Source organism: Lucilia cuprina, chromosome 3 (assembly GCF_022045245.1).
Source record: "Lucilia cuprina isolate Lc7/37 chromosome 3, ASM2204524v1, whole genome shotgun sequence".
In the NCBI taxonomy this organism is placed as follows: domain Eukaryota; kingdom Metazoa; phylum Arthropoda; class Insecta; order Diptera; family Calliphoridae; genus Lucilia; species Lucilia cuprina.
In genome coordinates, this window is record NC_060951.1 from 13,705,775 (window position 1) to 13,723,877 (window position 18,103).

An 18,103-nucleotide genomic window follows, 5' to 3' on the forward strand; every position below is an offset into this window, starting at 1 on the left:
TCAAATACCAGATAAGGACACCGCAGTACCATTAATAGTACCCACTGCATCAATAGCCACTTCTGTCTACCCGGAGGAGTCAAGTACAAATAGCGAGGAGATAAAAACCAACTCGCTGGAAGACAGGTTAATGGATGACCATGATTTAGGTTATCCAAATAAACCTCCATCGGACCGAGGCGGCTACCATCGATCTAATGGCTAAAATGGACCTTTGGGTCTCCGAGTGGATATATACCTTGGTATACAACCCCTTTAAACTAAACTAAAACTAAACTTGGCATATCTAACTATCTAAATTTTTATCCTTGAAAAAAGTGGAGAAAAAAATTCTAACTAGTAAAACTGCAAACGGTATCAACCACAACTAGTTGCTTAGTTTTTTTTTTAAACACACTTACAAAGTGAACGCCATTGTGAGCACTTAGTGCACAACATCAGGTAAAGTTTAAGGTAAAGTTTAATTTAAAAAATAAACTTTTTATCGAAAAAAACTAAAATAGTTTTTTTTTGCACACATAAACATTTGGTCCCATCCAGCCGGAATTTGGAAGCCGGAATTCTTGTTGTTCGAGAATTTGAAATAATAATATTCTTTTATTTTCTCAAGATCACCATATTCTTCAAGGATAATCACCACCATTAAAACTATCTGTTTTTTAATAATATTTTTCTAAAATAAGGTGAGTAAAAAATTTCAAGTGTTAAAAGAACGAAAAGAAAAAGGTGCTAAAAGAATGAACATAAAATCAAATAAAAATGTTTATTTATTAAATTAACTAATACACAGAAATATTAATTGTTTATTATTGTGATCGTTTTGTTTGTTTGACAGTTGTTACTACCCTTTTGCTAAGTACAATATTAAACTACGGCTCATTTGTTTAAAGATAAAAGAAAATTATAATTTAAAGAGAGTGCGAAAAATAAATTTAATAAAATGGTACGTGAAAATATAATAAATAATAATAACATTATTTATTTATTATATTATTTATGTACAATAATCTGCTTCTTCTTCTGTTTTAAATTGTTACCCTACGGTCGGTCAGTTTGACTAATATTAAATTTAGTTATTATTTTAATTTTTTATCACAGTTTTTAATAAAGATTGTATCTAATTTGCAATTGATATTAAATTTTTTGTTTTCCTTTACGCAATTTAAATTAAATTATTAAATTTATTTTATTTAATCGCATAACTATGTCTGTTCCTGCTCTTGCTCTCATTATTGCAACTTCTGATGCTCATATAAGCTTTGAGGCTAATATGAACAGTATTAGGAAAGAAAGACTCACTGTTTTTAGCTTAGATGTTTATTCCGATGAATTGAAGGTTTTAATGAACGAGGTTAAGTCAACCTATCAGACGTAATTATACTGTTTAGGTACTTCGGACACAAAAGAGTCTGATAATATAGATGTCGTATCATCACAGTATCTGGCGACTTATAATGCATTCGTTAACTGTTTATTAAACATTAACGAACGATTGTACATGTATGCCCAATCTCAAAAGACAAGTGATTCTCCAGTAGTTAGCCAGAACAATACGGAAACATAACACAGTTTAGTTGTACCGCCCTCTGATGTTGAGACCTTCGACGGAGATTATCTCTCTTGGCCCGTTTTTAGGGATATATTTTCTGTTTTATTCGTAAATGATACTCGTCTCACCAACATATAAAAGATGTGTCATCTTATACGTAATGGAGATGCAAAGGAAATAGTAGCTAAATATTCTTTTTCGCATTTAGGATTTGATATGGCGAGAAAAAGCCTTAGGACTGCTTATAAAAGTCCACGTAAGTTGGTTAACAACCAACTTAAATCTCTTTTTAATCTTCCTATTATTGAAAAGGAAACTTCTGAAGGTCTCAAGACTGTACAAAGAGGTATAAACAGTTGTCTTTCGGCCTTATCAATATATAATGTTTCGACCGAAAATTGGGATCCGATAATTGTTTTCCTTTGAGTTCAACGACTGCATTGTTGTTCTATAAAAAGAAGCACAATACTATGTTACATAGAAATGCGACTACTTCACAAGATTCAAATGAAAGTTCTATAACTTCTAATTCGGGTCCTCTATCGATACCCACAAATTCTTCTCAAGTAGCAACATCTAACAGCTCTAGCACTTCGGCTCCTTTTAATTGACAGGCGTTTTATACTTCGCAAAACCAAACCATATTGTTAGGAACGATCTCTGGTAATTTATTATAAGGGATATGATTTGCCAAATATATGATTGGCAGATACTAACTTATTAGATTCTAAACCAGTAGATCTACTCTTAGGGGCAAATTTATATCCACGAATTATAATGGGTTCAGTTAGAAAGGTTTTAGGGATATTAGTGGTTCAGAAAACTATTTTCAGCTGGATTATTACTGGTCCAGTTCTTCAGTTTTCAATCCAGGTATACAGCACTAGAGTTGAATTTTCTGAAGAAGATCTTAGATTTTGGGAAATAGAGGAACCTCCTAAATGGAAACTTATGTCAGCACATGATCGTATGTGTGAGGACAATTATAAGAAAACCACTCGTAGAGATTCTAATGGTAAATATGTGGTAACATTACCATTGAAACCTGCATTTCCCGAGACGCTCACTTAAGGTCAGTCTAAACAAAATTTTAGGGTGCAATTAATACGGACGTCGTTAGAAAATATTTAAATTTAGACCATATGCGTCCAGTTAAAAGCTTACTTTTCAATGCGTCGAATAACGGCAACAGTCTTAACGATTGTTTATTTGTAGGACCCAGTCACAGTCAGATCTCGTTCGCCTGATTTTACATTGGCGCTTTTTTAGGTTTGTGTTTAATTGTTATATAACACAAATGTATAGGCAGATTAGACTTGAAATAAAGTATGAGCACACTCCATTGCAACGAATTTTGCACCTTATCTTGCCATTCGGTACAATTGGCTGAAGATTCCGAAGCTGACTAGCAGCGAAAATACTTCGGAAACGTATGTACATCGATGACGTTTTAACTGGGACTCTCGAGATCCCAACCGCTTTGATCGCTCGCGATCAACTTATAGCGGCTTTAGCATCAGTCGGTTTTGTTCTTAGGAAATGGACTTCGAATGAGAAAGCCATCTTATTTGAGCATTTATTAGATGCAAAACTATTGACATTTATTGAGTCAAGTAGCTCAAAAACTCTTAGGTTACAGTGGAATGCTCATTCGGACAAGAATTATTTTAATGCGGATCGTTTTTCGATGCGATCAAGTCACACGAAAAGAGATGTACTATCTACAATAGCTAGATTATTTGACCTTGTTGGAAGGTAAGTACCAGTCATTATTGTCGCTAAGATGACAATGCAGAAGGTTTGGCAAGACCAAATTAATTGGGACGCATCTCATAAGCTGTAGTAAAATCTCATGCTTCATTTTTTTTGAACTATGAAGATATTCATGAGAGATTTTCTTCCCTTGATAGGGCAATTCGAGTGTTCGCACTCGTCTCATAAAAGTTAAAATTTCTTGGAGTTTACTACCGTGACAAACATTGAGGTCATTAATTCAGCAGCCTTCGCTGCCGGTTTCAACCTTAAACCAGGAAAAAATATGTCGTTTACCACTGCGTCAAAATAAGCGCCTTATCCGCACATAACTTTAACGGCAAAAGTAAAGAAAATGCTTGGGATACGGACACCTACGGAGACAATTTCGACTGAAATTTTATCGTTATTTCATAGGACTCAGCTAGCTGATCCAAATTTGAATCAATCGGGAAACGTCGCGTTGGTGTTCGGACCCGATTTGAGTTCGGCTATAATTAAAGGCAAAATCCATTTGAGCCCGGGAATTCCTCTTGCGCAACATACTACATTTGGATGGGTCATTTAATCCCAATCCCCATACTAAAACAATAAAAAAATATTTATTTTGACCTTTGAACCTTATTTATTCATGGGTACAGTCGAGGCACTGAAAAACCCTGCCTACGGGACCTCGGTTCTGAGGGAAAAGTCAAGGGACTTCGTAAAATCTGCAATCAAGACTTCAGTTCTGTGGAAAAAGTCGAGAGACTTCGTAAAAATCTGCCTTCGGAACTTGGGTTCTGTGGGAAATGTCGAGACTTCGTAAAAATCTGCCTTCGGGACTTCGGTTCTGAGGGGAAAGTTTGGAGACTTCGTAAAAATCTGCCTTCGGGACTTCGGTTCTGTGGGAAAAGTCGAAAGACTTCGTAAAATCTACCATGGTCCTTGGATCTTTCGTCGGTACATTTTAAATTTGAAAAAAATAATAATGATGAAAAGAAAAGAAACAATGTATAATAATGAAAACTTTATATTATATAAGTTTATTTTAGATTTAAAAACCTTTATTTCTCCTGTTTGTTGCAACTGACTTCGTCGTCGCAAGGTGGCCGGCAATGTTAAGAAATTCGTTTGAAAACCCTTTTTTTGTCATTTGTTACTACGTTAGGATTTATCTAACGACCTAAATTTTCATCCTTGAAAAAAGTGGAGAGATAAATTCTAACTGGTAAAACCGCTAACGGTATAATCATCCGTAACTAGTTGCTTAGTTTTTTGTTTTTAAAACACAAAGTGAACGCCATTGTGACCACTTAGTGCACAACATCAGTGAAGAATCTTTAATGTAAAGTTAAATTTAATAAATAAACTTTTTATTGAAAAAAATAAAATAATTTGAACTTTTTTTCAAATACATAAACAGTAAGTTTAAATAAATAGTCATATTTTGTTTTATCAGTTTTAAGTTTTATTATTGTTTTAAATGTTTATTTGTTAAAATGTTTCATTTTACAAAAGTAATATGTGCAAAAAACTGCTGTTCATTGTCTATATTATACTAAAAAATGCAACTGCTCTTTAATTCATTACTATATAAACACAATCATAGGTTAAAGCCCCCCTAAATTTGTTCCGCGTTTAAACTAAGGTAAAACGCATTTATCTATGTAGTAGGAAACCCGCCCTTTTTTATTTTTATAAATTACAGTTTCAACTTTTAAATAATTCAGTTCGAAAATTTTATTTAAAATATGTAACAGTTCTACACGTTTTGGCTCGAGTCAATGAAGTAACAGAACGTAACTATAGACTAACTGTTCATTACATATATAGATATATATGTATATAAATATATTTAAATTAAATTTTTTACAAAATAAATGTACATTTTTATAATTGAAATGTAAAAGTATTTTAAATTATAATACTTGTATAACTATTAAAAACAATGAACTGATTTGGTACTAATTTAACAAAATATTTATTTTCTTTTGGTAGTGATATCCACTTTTTTAACATCATTATTCGTTTGACTGCCAGTTAAGTTGCCGTTATTTAATGCATGAATTTCAGAACTCTCAGATACATCTTCACTATCACTGGATCTTATATCTCCCGACATCTGAAAGAAGAAAAAAAATATTATTATTTTAGCAGACTTATATTTATGTAAACAAAAATATTTTAGATTTGAGAAATGTAATTTTTTAATGTGGTTTAAATCTAAAAAATCTAAAGTCTCAGTAAATTTGAAAATATTTTGTTTTATTTGTATAAAATCTTGGGAATTTGCGGTGAAGCTAAATAACACTTGTTTACTTACACCAATGAATCGTTTACAAAAATAAAATTTATTATTATAGAACTAAAGCAAACAGAATAATTGTGATTGTATCAAATTTTTTACACAACGAATTTAAAAGTGAATAATTTAATTTACTTACCAATCCCTTTTGAAGTGAATCGACCACAATTTTGAGTATCATATATGTCCACACAATGTGTAGTACTAATAACATAATAAGCAAACTGTTAAATATATAATAAGCTGGGAACATGGGAAGAATGCTAGGTGCTTCCACAGATGTACTGAAAATAAAAAGATTATAAATCATGTTATCATAGTAATGTAATATACAGTGGCTTAGTTTTTTTAATAAATTAAACAAAATTATATAGAGTTTTTTAAGTTTTGAAATGGTATCATGATTAAACTTAAAATGCTTTCCTCGAAAAATGTACATACCGCTAATAGTGGTATTCGATGCGTTTTGTATTGTAAAAGTTTACTGTTGCAATTGTGGGCGTTTTTTTATTTTTTTTTTTTCAATAATCTTTGGAAGAAGTTGCCCAGGAAATAACTTGGACTAAAAGAACAACGTTCGCCTATTTATAAGTGATCTGTAGATCTTTCCATTTTGCGGTTTTTAATGAAAGAATTGCAAACGCAATAACGAGCCAATACAATAACGAGCCAATACAATAAACAAACAATACCATTTCAGTATTGCATGAATGCAATGCTGTGACAATTGCAACAGTGTGAGTTTTGTTGTCGCATTGCATTGTTTGTATCAAATTTAGTTTATCAAATCATAAATAATTTTCATTGTTTTGTAAATAATCCTGTAAACCGAAGTAAATTTCTCGTTTAAAATTCTCACAATTTTTCTCGGTTTAAAACCGAGTGCACAAATCTAATCGAAAATAAACGAATTTTATTTTATAATAAATTAAATAATTTTTTTTGTTTTACACAATTACAATATAATTGTAATGTTGTGGGCAAAGTATAAAAAGTAGTCCGAATCTAGCATATAGGAAATCACTCTCTTGTGAGAAATGTAAAGTTGTCAAAACATTCGAAAGTTTACCTTACTTTTTTGACCACTTTGAAGCAGACCTGGGACAAATGCATTAAATGTGTTAATGCATTAACAATTTTTTTAACATAAAAAAAATTAATGTTAATGCAAGTTTATTGCATTAACATTAACCAAGGCTTATTTAATGCATTAATTTTGAATTAACATTAAATATTTTTGATTTTAATGCATTAATTTTGCATTAACATTAAATATTTTTGAAATTAATGCATTAATTTTACATTGACATTAAATATTTTTTAATTTAATGCATTAATTTTGCATTAGCATTAAATATTTTTACAATTATTGCATTAAATTTACATTAACATTAAATTTTTTTTTAAATTTAATGCATTAATTTTGCATTAAAATTAACAAATATTATGGTCAAAGTAGATGAAATTTGAAAACTTATTTATCAGATAACACAAAGCTATATATAACAAGTAGGAAAGTATAGTCGGGCATGGCCGACCATATAATACCCTACATCATGAGTATATTTTTAAAATTTTTACTTTTTATAAAGAAACTTTAAAGTTTATTCCAAAATATTTAAGCAATTTATTGATAAAAAAACTAAAATTTCTAAATGAGGCTTTATATAGGGCAAATATGGGCCGATCCTCGGGAAATTTGGGAATAACTTTTATATTATAAAATAATGTTGAATTACTATTAATTAATATTTACAATTAAAAATTGTAAAAAGAAATAAATGAAAACAAATAAGCTTATATTCAACATTGCATAATTATTTATAACGTTATAAGCAAATCTCATATTAAAAAACATAGATTTATTTGAAAGTATTTTAACCCATTTGATGTTACTTTCATTAAGTCAGACTTTGGTATTGTATTTTAAATAACATACATAAGTATATCACTTTTTATATACATACATTAATGTTAATGCAAAATTAATGCATTAAATTTAAAAATATTTAATGTTAATGTAAATTTAATGCAATAATTTTAAAAATATTTAATGTTAATGCAAAATTAATGCATTAAATTCAAAAATATTTAATGTTAATGTAAAATTAATGCATTAATTTTAAAAATATTTAATGTTAATGCAAAATTAATACATTAAAATTAAAAATATTTAATGTTAATGCAAAATTAATGCATTAAATGAGCCTAATTTAATGTTAATGCAATATTTTTTCCATTAAATTAATTTTTTTTAATTTAATGTTAAAATTAATGCAAATCGCCCAGGTCTGCTTTGAAGGACCGTACGCAGTTATCCACAAAAAACAATTTATTAAAATAGTCTCGACTCAGAAAATAATTCTGAGCCGATTGGTATACTTTAAGGTGGGTATTGGACCAATATTATTGTGCGTTACAAACATCAGCACAAAGAAATGAATAAAAAAAAACATCAGGGATGGAAAATTAGATATTTTTTTCAGTATCAAAAAATATTTCAGAGGGTACTTTTTTGACTAAAATCATTTTGCTCTGATAATTAAATTGAAGTTATTATTATTATTATTATTTATTAATTAGTATTTCAAATACTTTATCTTTAGAGCTATATTACATTTTGATTTACTTTAATATTAATTTAAAATTATTAAAAACTCTGATATATATTATTTTTCACAAAATTTACACAATTTCTTTTAAATATATTAAAATTTTGTTCATTTTTGGTCTCCGTTGGTAGCAGATTAAACAGTTGCAGTCCTTTGTAGAATAGGGCCCTCTTCATTTTATTGCTTGTAGCTTTGTGCAGTCTAAAATCGTTCGCATTTCGTAGATTATAGGGCTGTATTTGGCTGACATAAGTTATTTGATCTGTTAGGTATTCTGGTGCATTTCCCATTTTCATTTTGTATATAAATATCAATGTATTAAGTTGAAGCCGCTGCCTAATATTTAACCATTTTAAAGTGTCCAGCATAAGTTGTATTGGTGTAAACCTATTGCACTTTATAATTGACCTCATAGCCTTGTTTTGTAGCTTTTGTAGTCTCTCAATTTGATTACTTGTAAGACATGAATATAGAATTGTAGAACCGAATTCAAAGTGTGGTTTTATCATTGTATTGTAAATGTTTATTGCAGTTATAGTTGAAATTTTATTTCTTATTCTCCTAAAGAAACCAATTTTTTCCCGATCTTTTTGCATATGTATTCTACGTGGTCTTTAAAGTTCATATTTTTATCAATTATAAAACCTAAGTATTTTATATAGTCTACTTTTTCAATTATTGTATTATTGATTTCGAAATTTATGTTATTGTCCATGTTTATTTCTAGTATTTTTGTTTTATTTTCATTTAGTTTTAGTTTATTCATTTTGAGCCAATTATTTATAGTTATCATATCTTCCATTAAATTATTTACACATTCCTCATTCGTATCCGATTCATTGAAAATTAGAGTATCGTCCGCGTATAATACTATCTCACATTTTTTTAGTATATTTGGCATGTCATTTATATAAATAATGAATAGAAGAGCCCCTAGAATTGATCCTTGTGGAACCCCGTATTCATTTTCAATTTCGATTGATTTAATGTTGTTCACTTTAGTTATTTGTTTTCTATTTGTTAAATATGATTCAAACCATTTCAATTCTTTATTTTGAATTCCATAATTGTATAATTTCTGTATAAGGATGTTTCTATCGATAGTCTCAAATGCTCTTTTAAAATCTAGAAAAATCGCCATAATTTTTTTATTTTTATTAATATTTTTCCACCTATTTATGATATAATTGACCGTTGTTTCACATGAAAAACTTTTTCGAAATCCGGATTGATATTTGGATAATATATTATTTGTTTCTAAAAATTCTTCAAGTTGGTTTTTTACAATTTTTTCCAAAATTTTTTCACATAATTTTAATGTATTAATCGGACGAAATTCTTCACATTTATTCGTTTTTGGTATTTTTTCGATTGGAGTTATCATTGAGGTTTTCCAATTATCCGGGAAGATTCCAGTTTCCAATGATTTATTTACAATTTTTAGTATATTACAACCAATTAAATTCCAATTATCTATTATCATTTGGATATTAATGTTATTAAAGTCTGGTTTATTTTTGATTTGTTTACATATTTGTTTAAGTTCTATAATTGATATTGCACGAAAATTAAATCTAGCATTTATCACATTCATTTGATTATTATATTGCACATGTTCTATATTATCTCTTATATCCTTAATACTATTCACGAAGTATTCGTTAAATTGTTTTGATATATCACAGTTATTCTTATACTCTATATTATTAAAAATCACAGATTGTATCACAGATCGGTTTTTCTTTAGGACTAAGTCTTTAATATTTTTCCACATTTGTTTTTGGTCTTTGGTGTTGCTTATTTGTTTATTAATATAATCGTTTTTTTCATTTTCTAGTTTTATTTTGTATATATTTCTAGCACTTTTATATTATAGCAATATTATACTTTATAATTTTTTCTTTCTTTAAAATTTGTAATTGTCTGTTAAACCATTTATTTTTAATACTTCTTTCATTTATTGATTTTTTAATTGTTAGTCTCTTAATAGAATCTTCTAAAGCTTTATCAAAAAGATTTACATTGTAGTTTATGTCTTGGTCTTCTTCAAATTTTAATCTGCCATTTATTTCTCTTTGGAATTTAAGTTTATTATATTTAAAGTATTCTATTTCTCTTTTATTTATATGATTAGTTTTTTCATTATTGATTTTTATTTCAATTATCTCATGATCGGATATTTTATTTATTTTACTGTTATTTATTATTGTGTTTGTTTTGTTCGTAATGACATAATCAATTATTGTTCTTGAGTTACGCGTAATTCTTGTATATTCAGTTACCATCTGTTTTAGTCCATTATCATTTATTATCTGTTTCAACTTATTCTTGTATATACTGTCCTTGGACCAATCTATATTAAAATCTCCTGCAATAATGATATCCGTTGTTTTTTCGTTAAGTTCTTCTATTGTTTCTTCAAATGTTTCATAGAATTCAGATTCTTGACTACTAGGAGATCTATAAACTGCAGCTATTATCATTGAAATTTGATTATATTTAATATTATAAGCACTTATCCAGAATTTCGATTCACATATTTTTTCTTGTAATAGTTTCACTTGCCAATTGTTATTAAAATAAACTATTAATCCACCGGTTCTTGTTGAGAGTACATTTAAATTGAGGTCATAAATCTGGCGTTCTAATCCATCTGATTTTACAACATTTCATTACACCATATGATAGTAATTTTTTATGTGACTTCAATAAAGAAAAAAATTATTCGGGAATTATGGGCCTCTAAATTTTAATATACAGTGGGTGACAAAACAATGGATACATTTTTTTTAAATTTTCACAAACGGACTCAAACCTTAATAAGAAATTAAATTTTTTTAGAATGTTATTTGTATATATCCTTATATACCCAAATAAATAACATTTCATGAATATAATTAATTTAATTTTAAAAAAATAAAACAAGATTAAATTATTCGGTTTTCTGTTACAGACAAAACAATGGAAACTTTGGTATTATCTGAACAAAATTGGTCAGAAGTCAGAATATAGTTCTGTATATTTTACTTTGTATTGCTGCATGACATCAGAGATGAATTGAAACAATAATTGGATAAAAAAATTAATTTGAAAAATTTAGTTATACCCTTATAACCGCATCCTAAAAATCGTTCTTCTAATTAGACCTGAAAGGACAATTTTTGAGTCCATATCTTGGAACTACTGTTTTCCATAGATTTTCTTTGGGGTTGACATATGGTGAATAGGCAGGCCACTTTAATACAGGTATAATTTTCGAGTCTAGCCACTCGATTGCAACTCGAAAGTCGGCTTTTAGGGCCAATGGCCCTAATGGTCGTTTTTATATCTCCAAACTACGGGCCAAGTTTTCACAGGGGAGGAATACTTTATGTTTTTTTATTGGATCTCTACCTTATACCATACATAGTATCTTTTTATAATTGAATTCGATTAATACCTTGCCTTAAAAAATAGTTCTATACCATAATTTTGGCACCTTTGCCCGTTTACAAATGTCCTAACTAAATTTGGACACGTCCACAAAAAAGGGTATTTACTAATTCGACCTATTTATGTTATCTTTGGCAATAAGTAGACGAATAGCACGATTCTTTCTAAAACTAAGACGTTTTACCGCACGGCGACTACAACCAAGGCCAGCCGAATTTTCCATGTGATTAACAATAGGAGTACTTATTTCGAACTTTTTATTAATAACTATATTAAAAGAGTACTTTTTTGGAATTTTTCAGTTTTCACTGAATCTTTCTTCCTCAAATTAGGACACCTCGGCTATGTTAAATTTTTAAAACGATCCTATTTCCTCAATTGAGTTCCGATTAAAAAAAAATTTCGTATATAAGGAGTGAGATCGAAAAATTCTTAACACACGTTTTTCATTACATTTTTCAACCAAAGTATTATTTGAATTTTTTTTTATCAAGTTGCCTTTGAAAAACATGTCAGTTATTATGTGTAATGTCAATTATATTAATTTTTTTGTTAATCTGATTAAAATGAATGACCAGAAAAAAGTGCGTACTGAAATTATTAAATATTTTCAACTAAACCCAACTTGGTCTTACAAAAAGTTGGCCAAGCATACAAAGGTCTGCCGTCAAACTGTTTCCAATGTTATTAAACAGTACCGGGAGAACTTGTCAGTTGATAGAAAACCTGGTTCAGGTAGAAGGAATGGTCCACATGATGTTTCTAAAGCCAAAAAAATAGAACGCACTTTCAAAAGAGCTCCCAACACATCCGGTAGGAAAGCAGCTCGGTTAGCTCAGTGCTCGGACTATTTGGTACGAAAAGTTAAAGCTAATGCAGGTTTAAAAACATACAAGGCTCAAAAAGTTCCTGACAGGAACGCTGCTAAAAATTTAGAGGCCAAAAACTGAGCACGGAAATTGAAGTCAAGTTTTATAAAAAAATATTCTTGCTGCATAATGGATGACGAAACGTATGTTCTGGCAGATTTTTCGCAACTTCCAGGTCAAAAGTTTTATGTTGCTGATGCTCGAGGGAATGTTGAAGAAAAGTTTAGGACCCAAAAGCAGACAAAATTTCCCAGAAAGTTCTTGGTATGGCAAGCAATATGCAGTTGCGGCAAAAGAAGCCAATCATTTGTTACAACGGGCTCTATAAATACCGAAATTTACATCAAGGAATGTTTACAAAAAAGGCTGCTTCCATTCATAAGACTTCATAATGTGTCCACTTATTTTTGGCCTGACTTGGCATCCTGTCACTATGGTAAACAAGCCCTTGAGTGGTACAAGAACAATAATGTGGTATTTGTACCAAGAGAGGCAAATCCTCCAAACTGCCCGGAGCTAAGGCCAGTGGAGAGATATTGGGCTCTTGTTAAAAGAGAATTGAAGAGTACAAAAAAGGTGTCCAAAAGTGTGGTAGATTTTAAACGGAGATGGACTACATGTTCGAGCAAAGTGACAGAAAGCACTATAAAAACGTTAATGGAAGGGTTTCCGAAAAGGGTTCAAAATTTCATCACTAGTGATTAAAACTATAAAATTATTTTTTTTGTAAATTGTAATAATAATTTGAATCAAATAAAAAAAATAAAGCTGTAAGTTTAGTGGTTTTTTTTTTATAAACATATATGTATGTTAAGAATTTTTCGATCTCACTCCTTAGTAAATTATCTCTTATAGTTTAGGAGATATTCGCATTTGAAAATTAAAATTTTTACCGTCCTTACTTTAGTTTTTTGATAATAGCGGGTCCAAATATTCCCGATTTTCGCTCGGGAATCCGATTTTAAAATCGGATTAACCGTTTAGAAGTTACCGAATTATTTCCCTCTTTATTTTCCTATACCACTGTGCGTGGCTCTAAAACTAAAAGTTATCAAAAATAAAATTTCAACTTGTATTATTATAGAAAAAGATTCAAATTTTATTATATTAAAGACCCCATAGCTTTTCTTAACCACTATGATGATAAATCGGAATTAAAAGTTACAATAATATTTCAGGCATATTTTTCAACTTTTAGTAGCATTTGCTTTTGATAGTTTTATTATTTTAAAGTCTAATATTTAAATGGACTTTTATCGGAAAACATTTGTTGAATTAATAGTTATCTTAAAACATACAAATATAAAAACATAAAGATCCTTAAAAGGCAAATTTTCGGTTTTCTTTCATAGACTTTTAAATGCCACGTTCGTCACGTTGAAACAGGATTTATCCCCATAACTTTTTAGTTGGTATTTAGAAGTATTCAAAACTTTGAATCTAAATCAAGTTTAGCATATAGAACTCAATTTAAAAGAAAAGAAAAATAATTCTAAGCGGGGTTATTTTTTATAGAATTTCAAAGTCTGTCACGTCACATTACATAAATTTTCTCAAGTGCAACCTTCAAATTGTGAAATATTGTTATTTAAAAAGATGTGATATTTATGCAATTTATTCAATTAGGTGATAGTTATGATTTTTTAGTTGATAAGTGGAAGAAAGAGCACAGAAATTCAACAAATGATATTTTTAAGAAATATATGGAAAAAAGTGATTTTCGGATATATATGGGCGTTATGACCGATTATTGTATTATCATCAGAAGGGTCAGTAGTTGTACATTTGGAAGTTTTTTGTGTGTTTGTATTATCAGGATGGCGAAATTTTAGTTATATATCCAAGTATTTGGGTATATCAAATGTGGGCTTTGTATGGAAGCTATGCCTAATCATGGACCAATTTTAAAAAAAATTAAGATGAACGATTTTTGTGTATGTCAAAATTATTTGTGTTGAATTTTATGGTGATATAAGCATTTTTAAAAGTTTTATGTTAATTAATGTTAATTCTTATATTATTCTTATATGGGAGCTATTTTCAACTAAAATGTTATTAAATAGTCAAAATATTTCTTCGATTCCAAAAACTTTCAACAATGTCCGTCCAAAATAAATCTATGGATTAATTAATTTGCAATAATATTACAAATTTCATCATTGGAAATTTTGTCACATCACGACATGTCACGTCACACATAACGGCTTGTTCAAAAAAATCTGAAAACTATTTTTTAGTTCTAAAAGCTGAAAAATAATCAATAAATATTCCAAATTACAATAAAAAAGGTTTTAACAAAATAGCCAGGTGAAACTCGCAGATTTTTACATTTTTGTCAAAAAAGAAATAAGCAACTTCTATTTCTGTCACATCACGTCACACACTTTAACTACATATATCTTAGGGCCATTAAGATCTTTCAATTTCTTCTTCCGACCAGTTATAGAGCTATTGAAGTCCAATATAAAAATACAATAATTTTTAAAAAATATATATGTATATATATATATATATATTTTTCATCTCTTTAAAACGTACGACCGTCACGTTCGTCACGATGGAAATGCCCATATATATTCTGGATCCTTATAGATAGCGGAGTCGATTAAGCCATGTCCGTCTGTATGTTGAAATCAGTTTTTAGAGGACCCCAGATATCGGCGAGATCCGAATCTTCAATAATTCTGTTAGACATGCTTTCGAGAAGATCGCTATTTAAAATCAACAAAATCGGTCGGTAAATAACGGAGATATGAGCAAGAATCCGAGACAACCTCTGAAAATTTTATTAAAAAAATGTCATATTTTTCTCATGCTTTGTTAAATAACCCACCCAGCAGTTCGACAAAAAGTCAATGCATACGAAAAATACAGTAATTTCCACTAATAGTTAACCACCTAAATGGTCGTAATTCGTATGTTTTGGGTCATTCGTCACGAATGTACCCTTTGTAATCGAGAAGACAGTCGTCACTTTAGTGTCCTCTTTGTAAGCGCGAGCGGAGACAGTCGTCTCTTTACTATCCTCAAGTAACCTTAAGATTTTACTCTTAAAAGTAGTTTTTTTGTTGTACTTCCGAAAGTAGTTATTTTACCCATCTTTGGGAGAAATGATTATTACTTTCTAGTAATATGCCACCATCTGGTTGGCTCAAATTTATATCTTTCGGGTCAATCGTCACATTATTGTCCCATAGTATTCTAGAGAGTAGACACTTGAAATGTTTAAATTTTAGTTCCTGACCACTACCACTTGTGGTGGCCCCTAGCCACCTGACTACCAAGGTGACCGACCATTTTAACATGGGCTTGTCCTACGCGGAAGTCAATCGTCACTCTACGTCTGTTGGTTTTAATGCCTTGCGTATTTTGTTTTTTATTTCGTTTAGCGTTGTTGTTCATTTTGTTTTGCTTTTGGTTTAAAAATAATGTAGTAGGGAAAAATGTATAAAATACATACGTTTAAAATATACTATGGTGAAGGGTATATAAGATTCGGCACAGACGAATATAGCACTTTTACTTGTTTTGCTTTTTAAATCGGAAATCTAACCATTTTAATGACAAAAAAATAATTTTGCTACAAAATTTAAAGAAAAAAATTACAAAATTATCAAAATGAAGAATACCTTGAAATAACAGTAAACAACGATGCTTTTTACACAGTTATTTTGCATATATTTTTGTTAAGAGTCTTCTTTTCTGTAAAATTTCAAACGTTTCCAATGTTTTGTCAGTAGCATAAAAATTAATAATAGTTATTTGCTTTTCCTTTTTCTGAATTTTATTAATTATGTTTTTGTTAATTATGGTAAATACATGTATATTAATAAAAATTAATAATAATTGTTAATAATATGTTTAGAATTTTAACCATTTCTGAAATGTTTGAAAAAGTTTCCGTTTTGTCATTGTTAGATATATCTCGATTATTGATTAACCGATATGGTTGATATTGGTGTCATGGAAAAGTTCTTTGAAAGCTTCCCATCAAGTACGATCATACTTTTTTTGACACTATTTGATGTTGAAAAATACCGTGATACTCCCGAGTCTTATTTGATTCTCTCAAAATATCTTCAAAGCACTGTATAATATTATTTAAATTTAAAATTTCAACAATGTTTAGCACATATTTACACTGTTCTCAAAAATGCGTCAAGTTAAAAAAACGGCTAATAAAATTTATAAAGTATTTCTTAAAAAATTAAAGAAGTATGTTTTGCAAATTACATCATTTCGAAATTAAGTCGGAAATTGTACTTATTTTTATCTTGATTGACATTTTATTAATATTACTAGAAATTTAAAATTTGCTAAATATTTGGCTTTTGAATCAAATGTTTTCCAAATGATTAAAACCTAATTTATATGTAATATCATGGGAAAGCTTCCCATTAAAATATATCAATATATCTCGACTACTTATTTATTGCATATCTATACATATGCATCTATTTATATGTAAAGTCTATACTGTATTAATTGTATTAGTCATTGTGTAAGTAAGTACCAAAATAGAAAGACAATGAAGAAACAAACAAGCGAGTTAGCGAAAGTTGCATTCAAAAGAGATTTTCTAAAAATTGTATTTAAAAAGTTGTTCAAAGATGTTCTTAAAAGTTGTAAAATTTTAAAAACTAATAAAATTCGTAACTAATACATTATCTTTTAAATTAAAATATCTAAATAAACTTTCAATAAAAATTAAATAAGTTTTTTTTTATAGAAATTAACTTACTTACATGATAAAAATATGAAGGTAGTGTCATTCCGCTCTCACAAAAAAGTTTTTGAAGTTTGCTGGTATTTTCTAAAATTTGTTTTTTGTAAACATAAAAAAGTCGTTGCCATATACGTTAAAGGGGAAACAATTTTAAGGCTTTTGTATTTTTATGTGTAATTTATAGATATTAAATTAGCGTATAAGATTTTCTCATTCCGTTTGTAACACAGAATGATTCATTTAAAACACACAAAAGTATAAATTGGTAATTTCGTATCAAGTGACCCATCTTTTAAAATCGATATCTTCCGATTTGGATGAAATTTCGTGGTTAGTACTATTGAATAGTAGGACACACATTCCCAGCTCTATCAGTCAAGAACTGCCGGTCTTCGAGGGGGTCAAAGTTGAACATTTTGGTCATACAGGGTTTTATTCAAATGAGTGTATGTAACTTATCAACTATTGGCGCGCACATGAAAGCTTACACAATTTCCTTTAAGGGCTTATAGTCCCATAATAGACAGTTCTTGGCCGATAGAGCTAATGAGATAGTACTAACCATGGTGCAAATTTTATCCAAATCGATTTTATGAGTTGGGTCAGAATTCTGATTCTGATACAACTGGAAATCGTTGTCCGCAGGCCAGTGTACTGTGATTAGGGGCTAAATTATATATTTAAATTATATATTTAAGCGGCTTAGCGGCTAGCGGTCGATAAATGTGTTGGTATGTTGGTAGCTGGCCCTTAAAACTGGTAATTACTAGTGCTTAGTCTCTTGTTTTTAGCGCTAGCTTCTTTCTTTTTTATATTATTTTGATTTTATTTGTTATATTTTCAAAAAGTTCTGTGAGAAATTATTTTATATTTAAC

General features: G+C 29.2%; 1 protein-coding gene across 1 annotated transcript in view; it reads right to left on the reverse strand.

Moving 5' to 3' along the window:
- Positions 1-5,008: 5,008 nt before the first annotated feature.
- The window catches only part of LOC111685485 (ceramide synthase 6), a 28,580-nt gene continuing 15,485 nt past the window's right edge, over positions 5,009-18,103 (reverse strand). Inside the window, exons 6-7 of the mRNA XM_046946415.1 lie at positions 5,728-5,872; positions 5,009-5,405 (exon numbers count right to left, since the gene is read on the reverse strand). Of these exons, the coding sequence (XP_046802371.1) occupies positions 5,265-5,405; positions 5,728-5,872 (286 nt within the window). The 3' untranslated portion in view covers positions 5,009-5,264. The remainder of the gene's footprint in view (positions 5,406-5,727; positions 5,873-18,103) is intronic.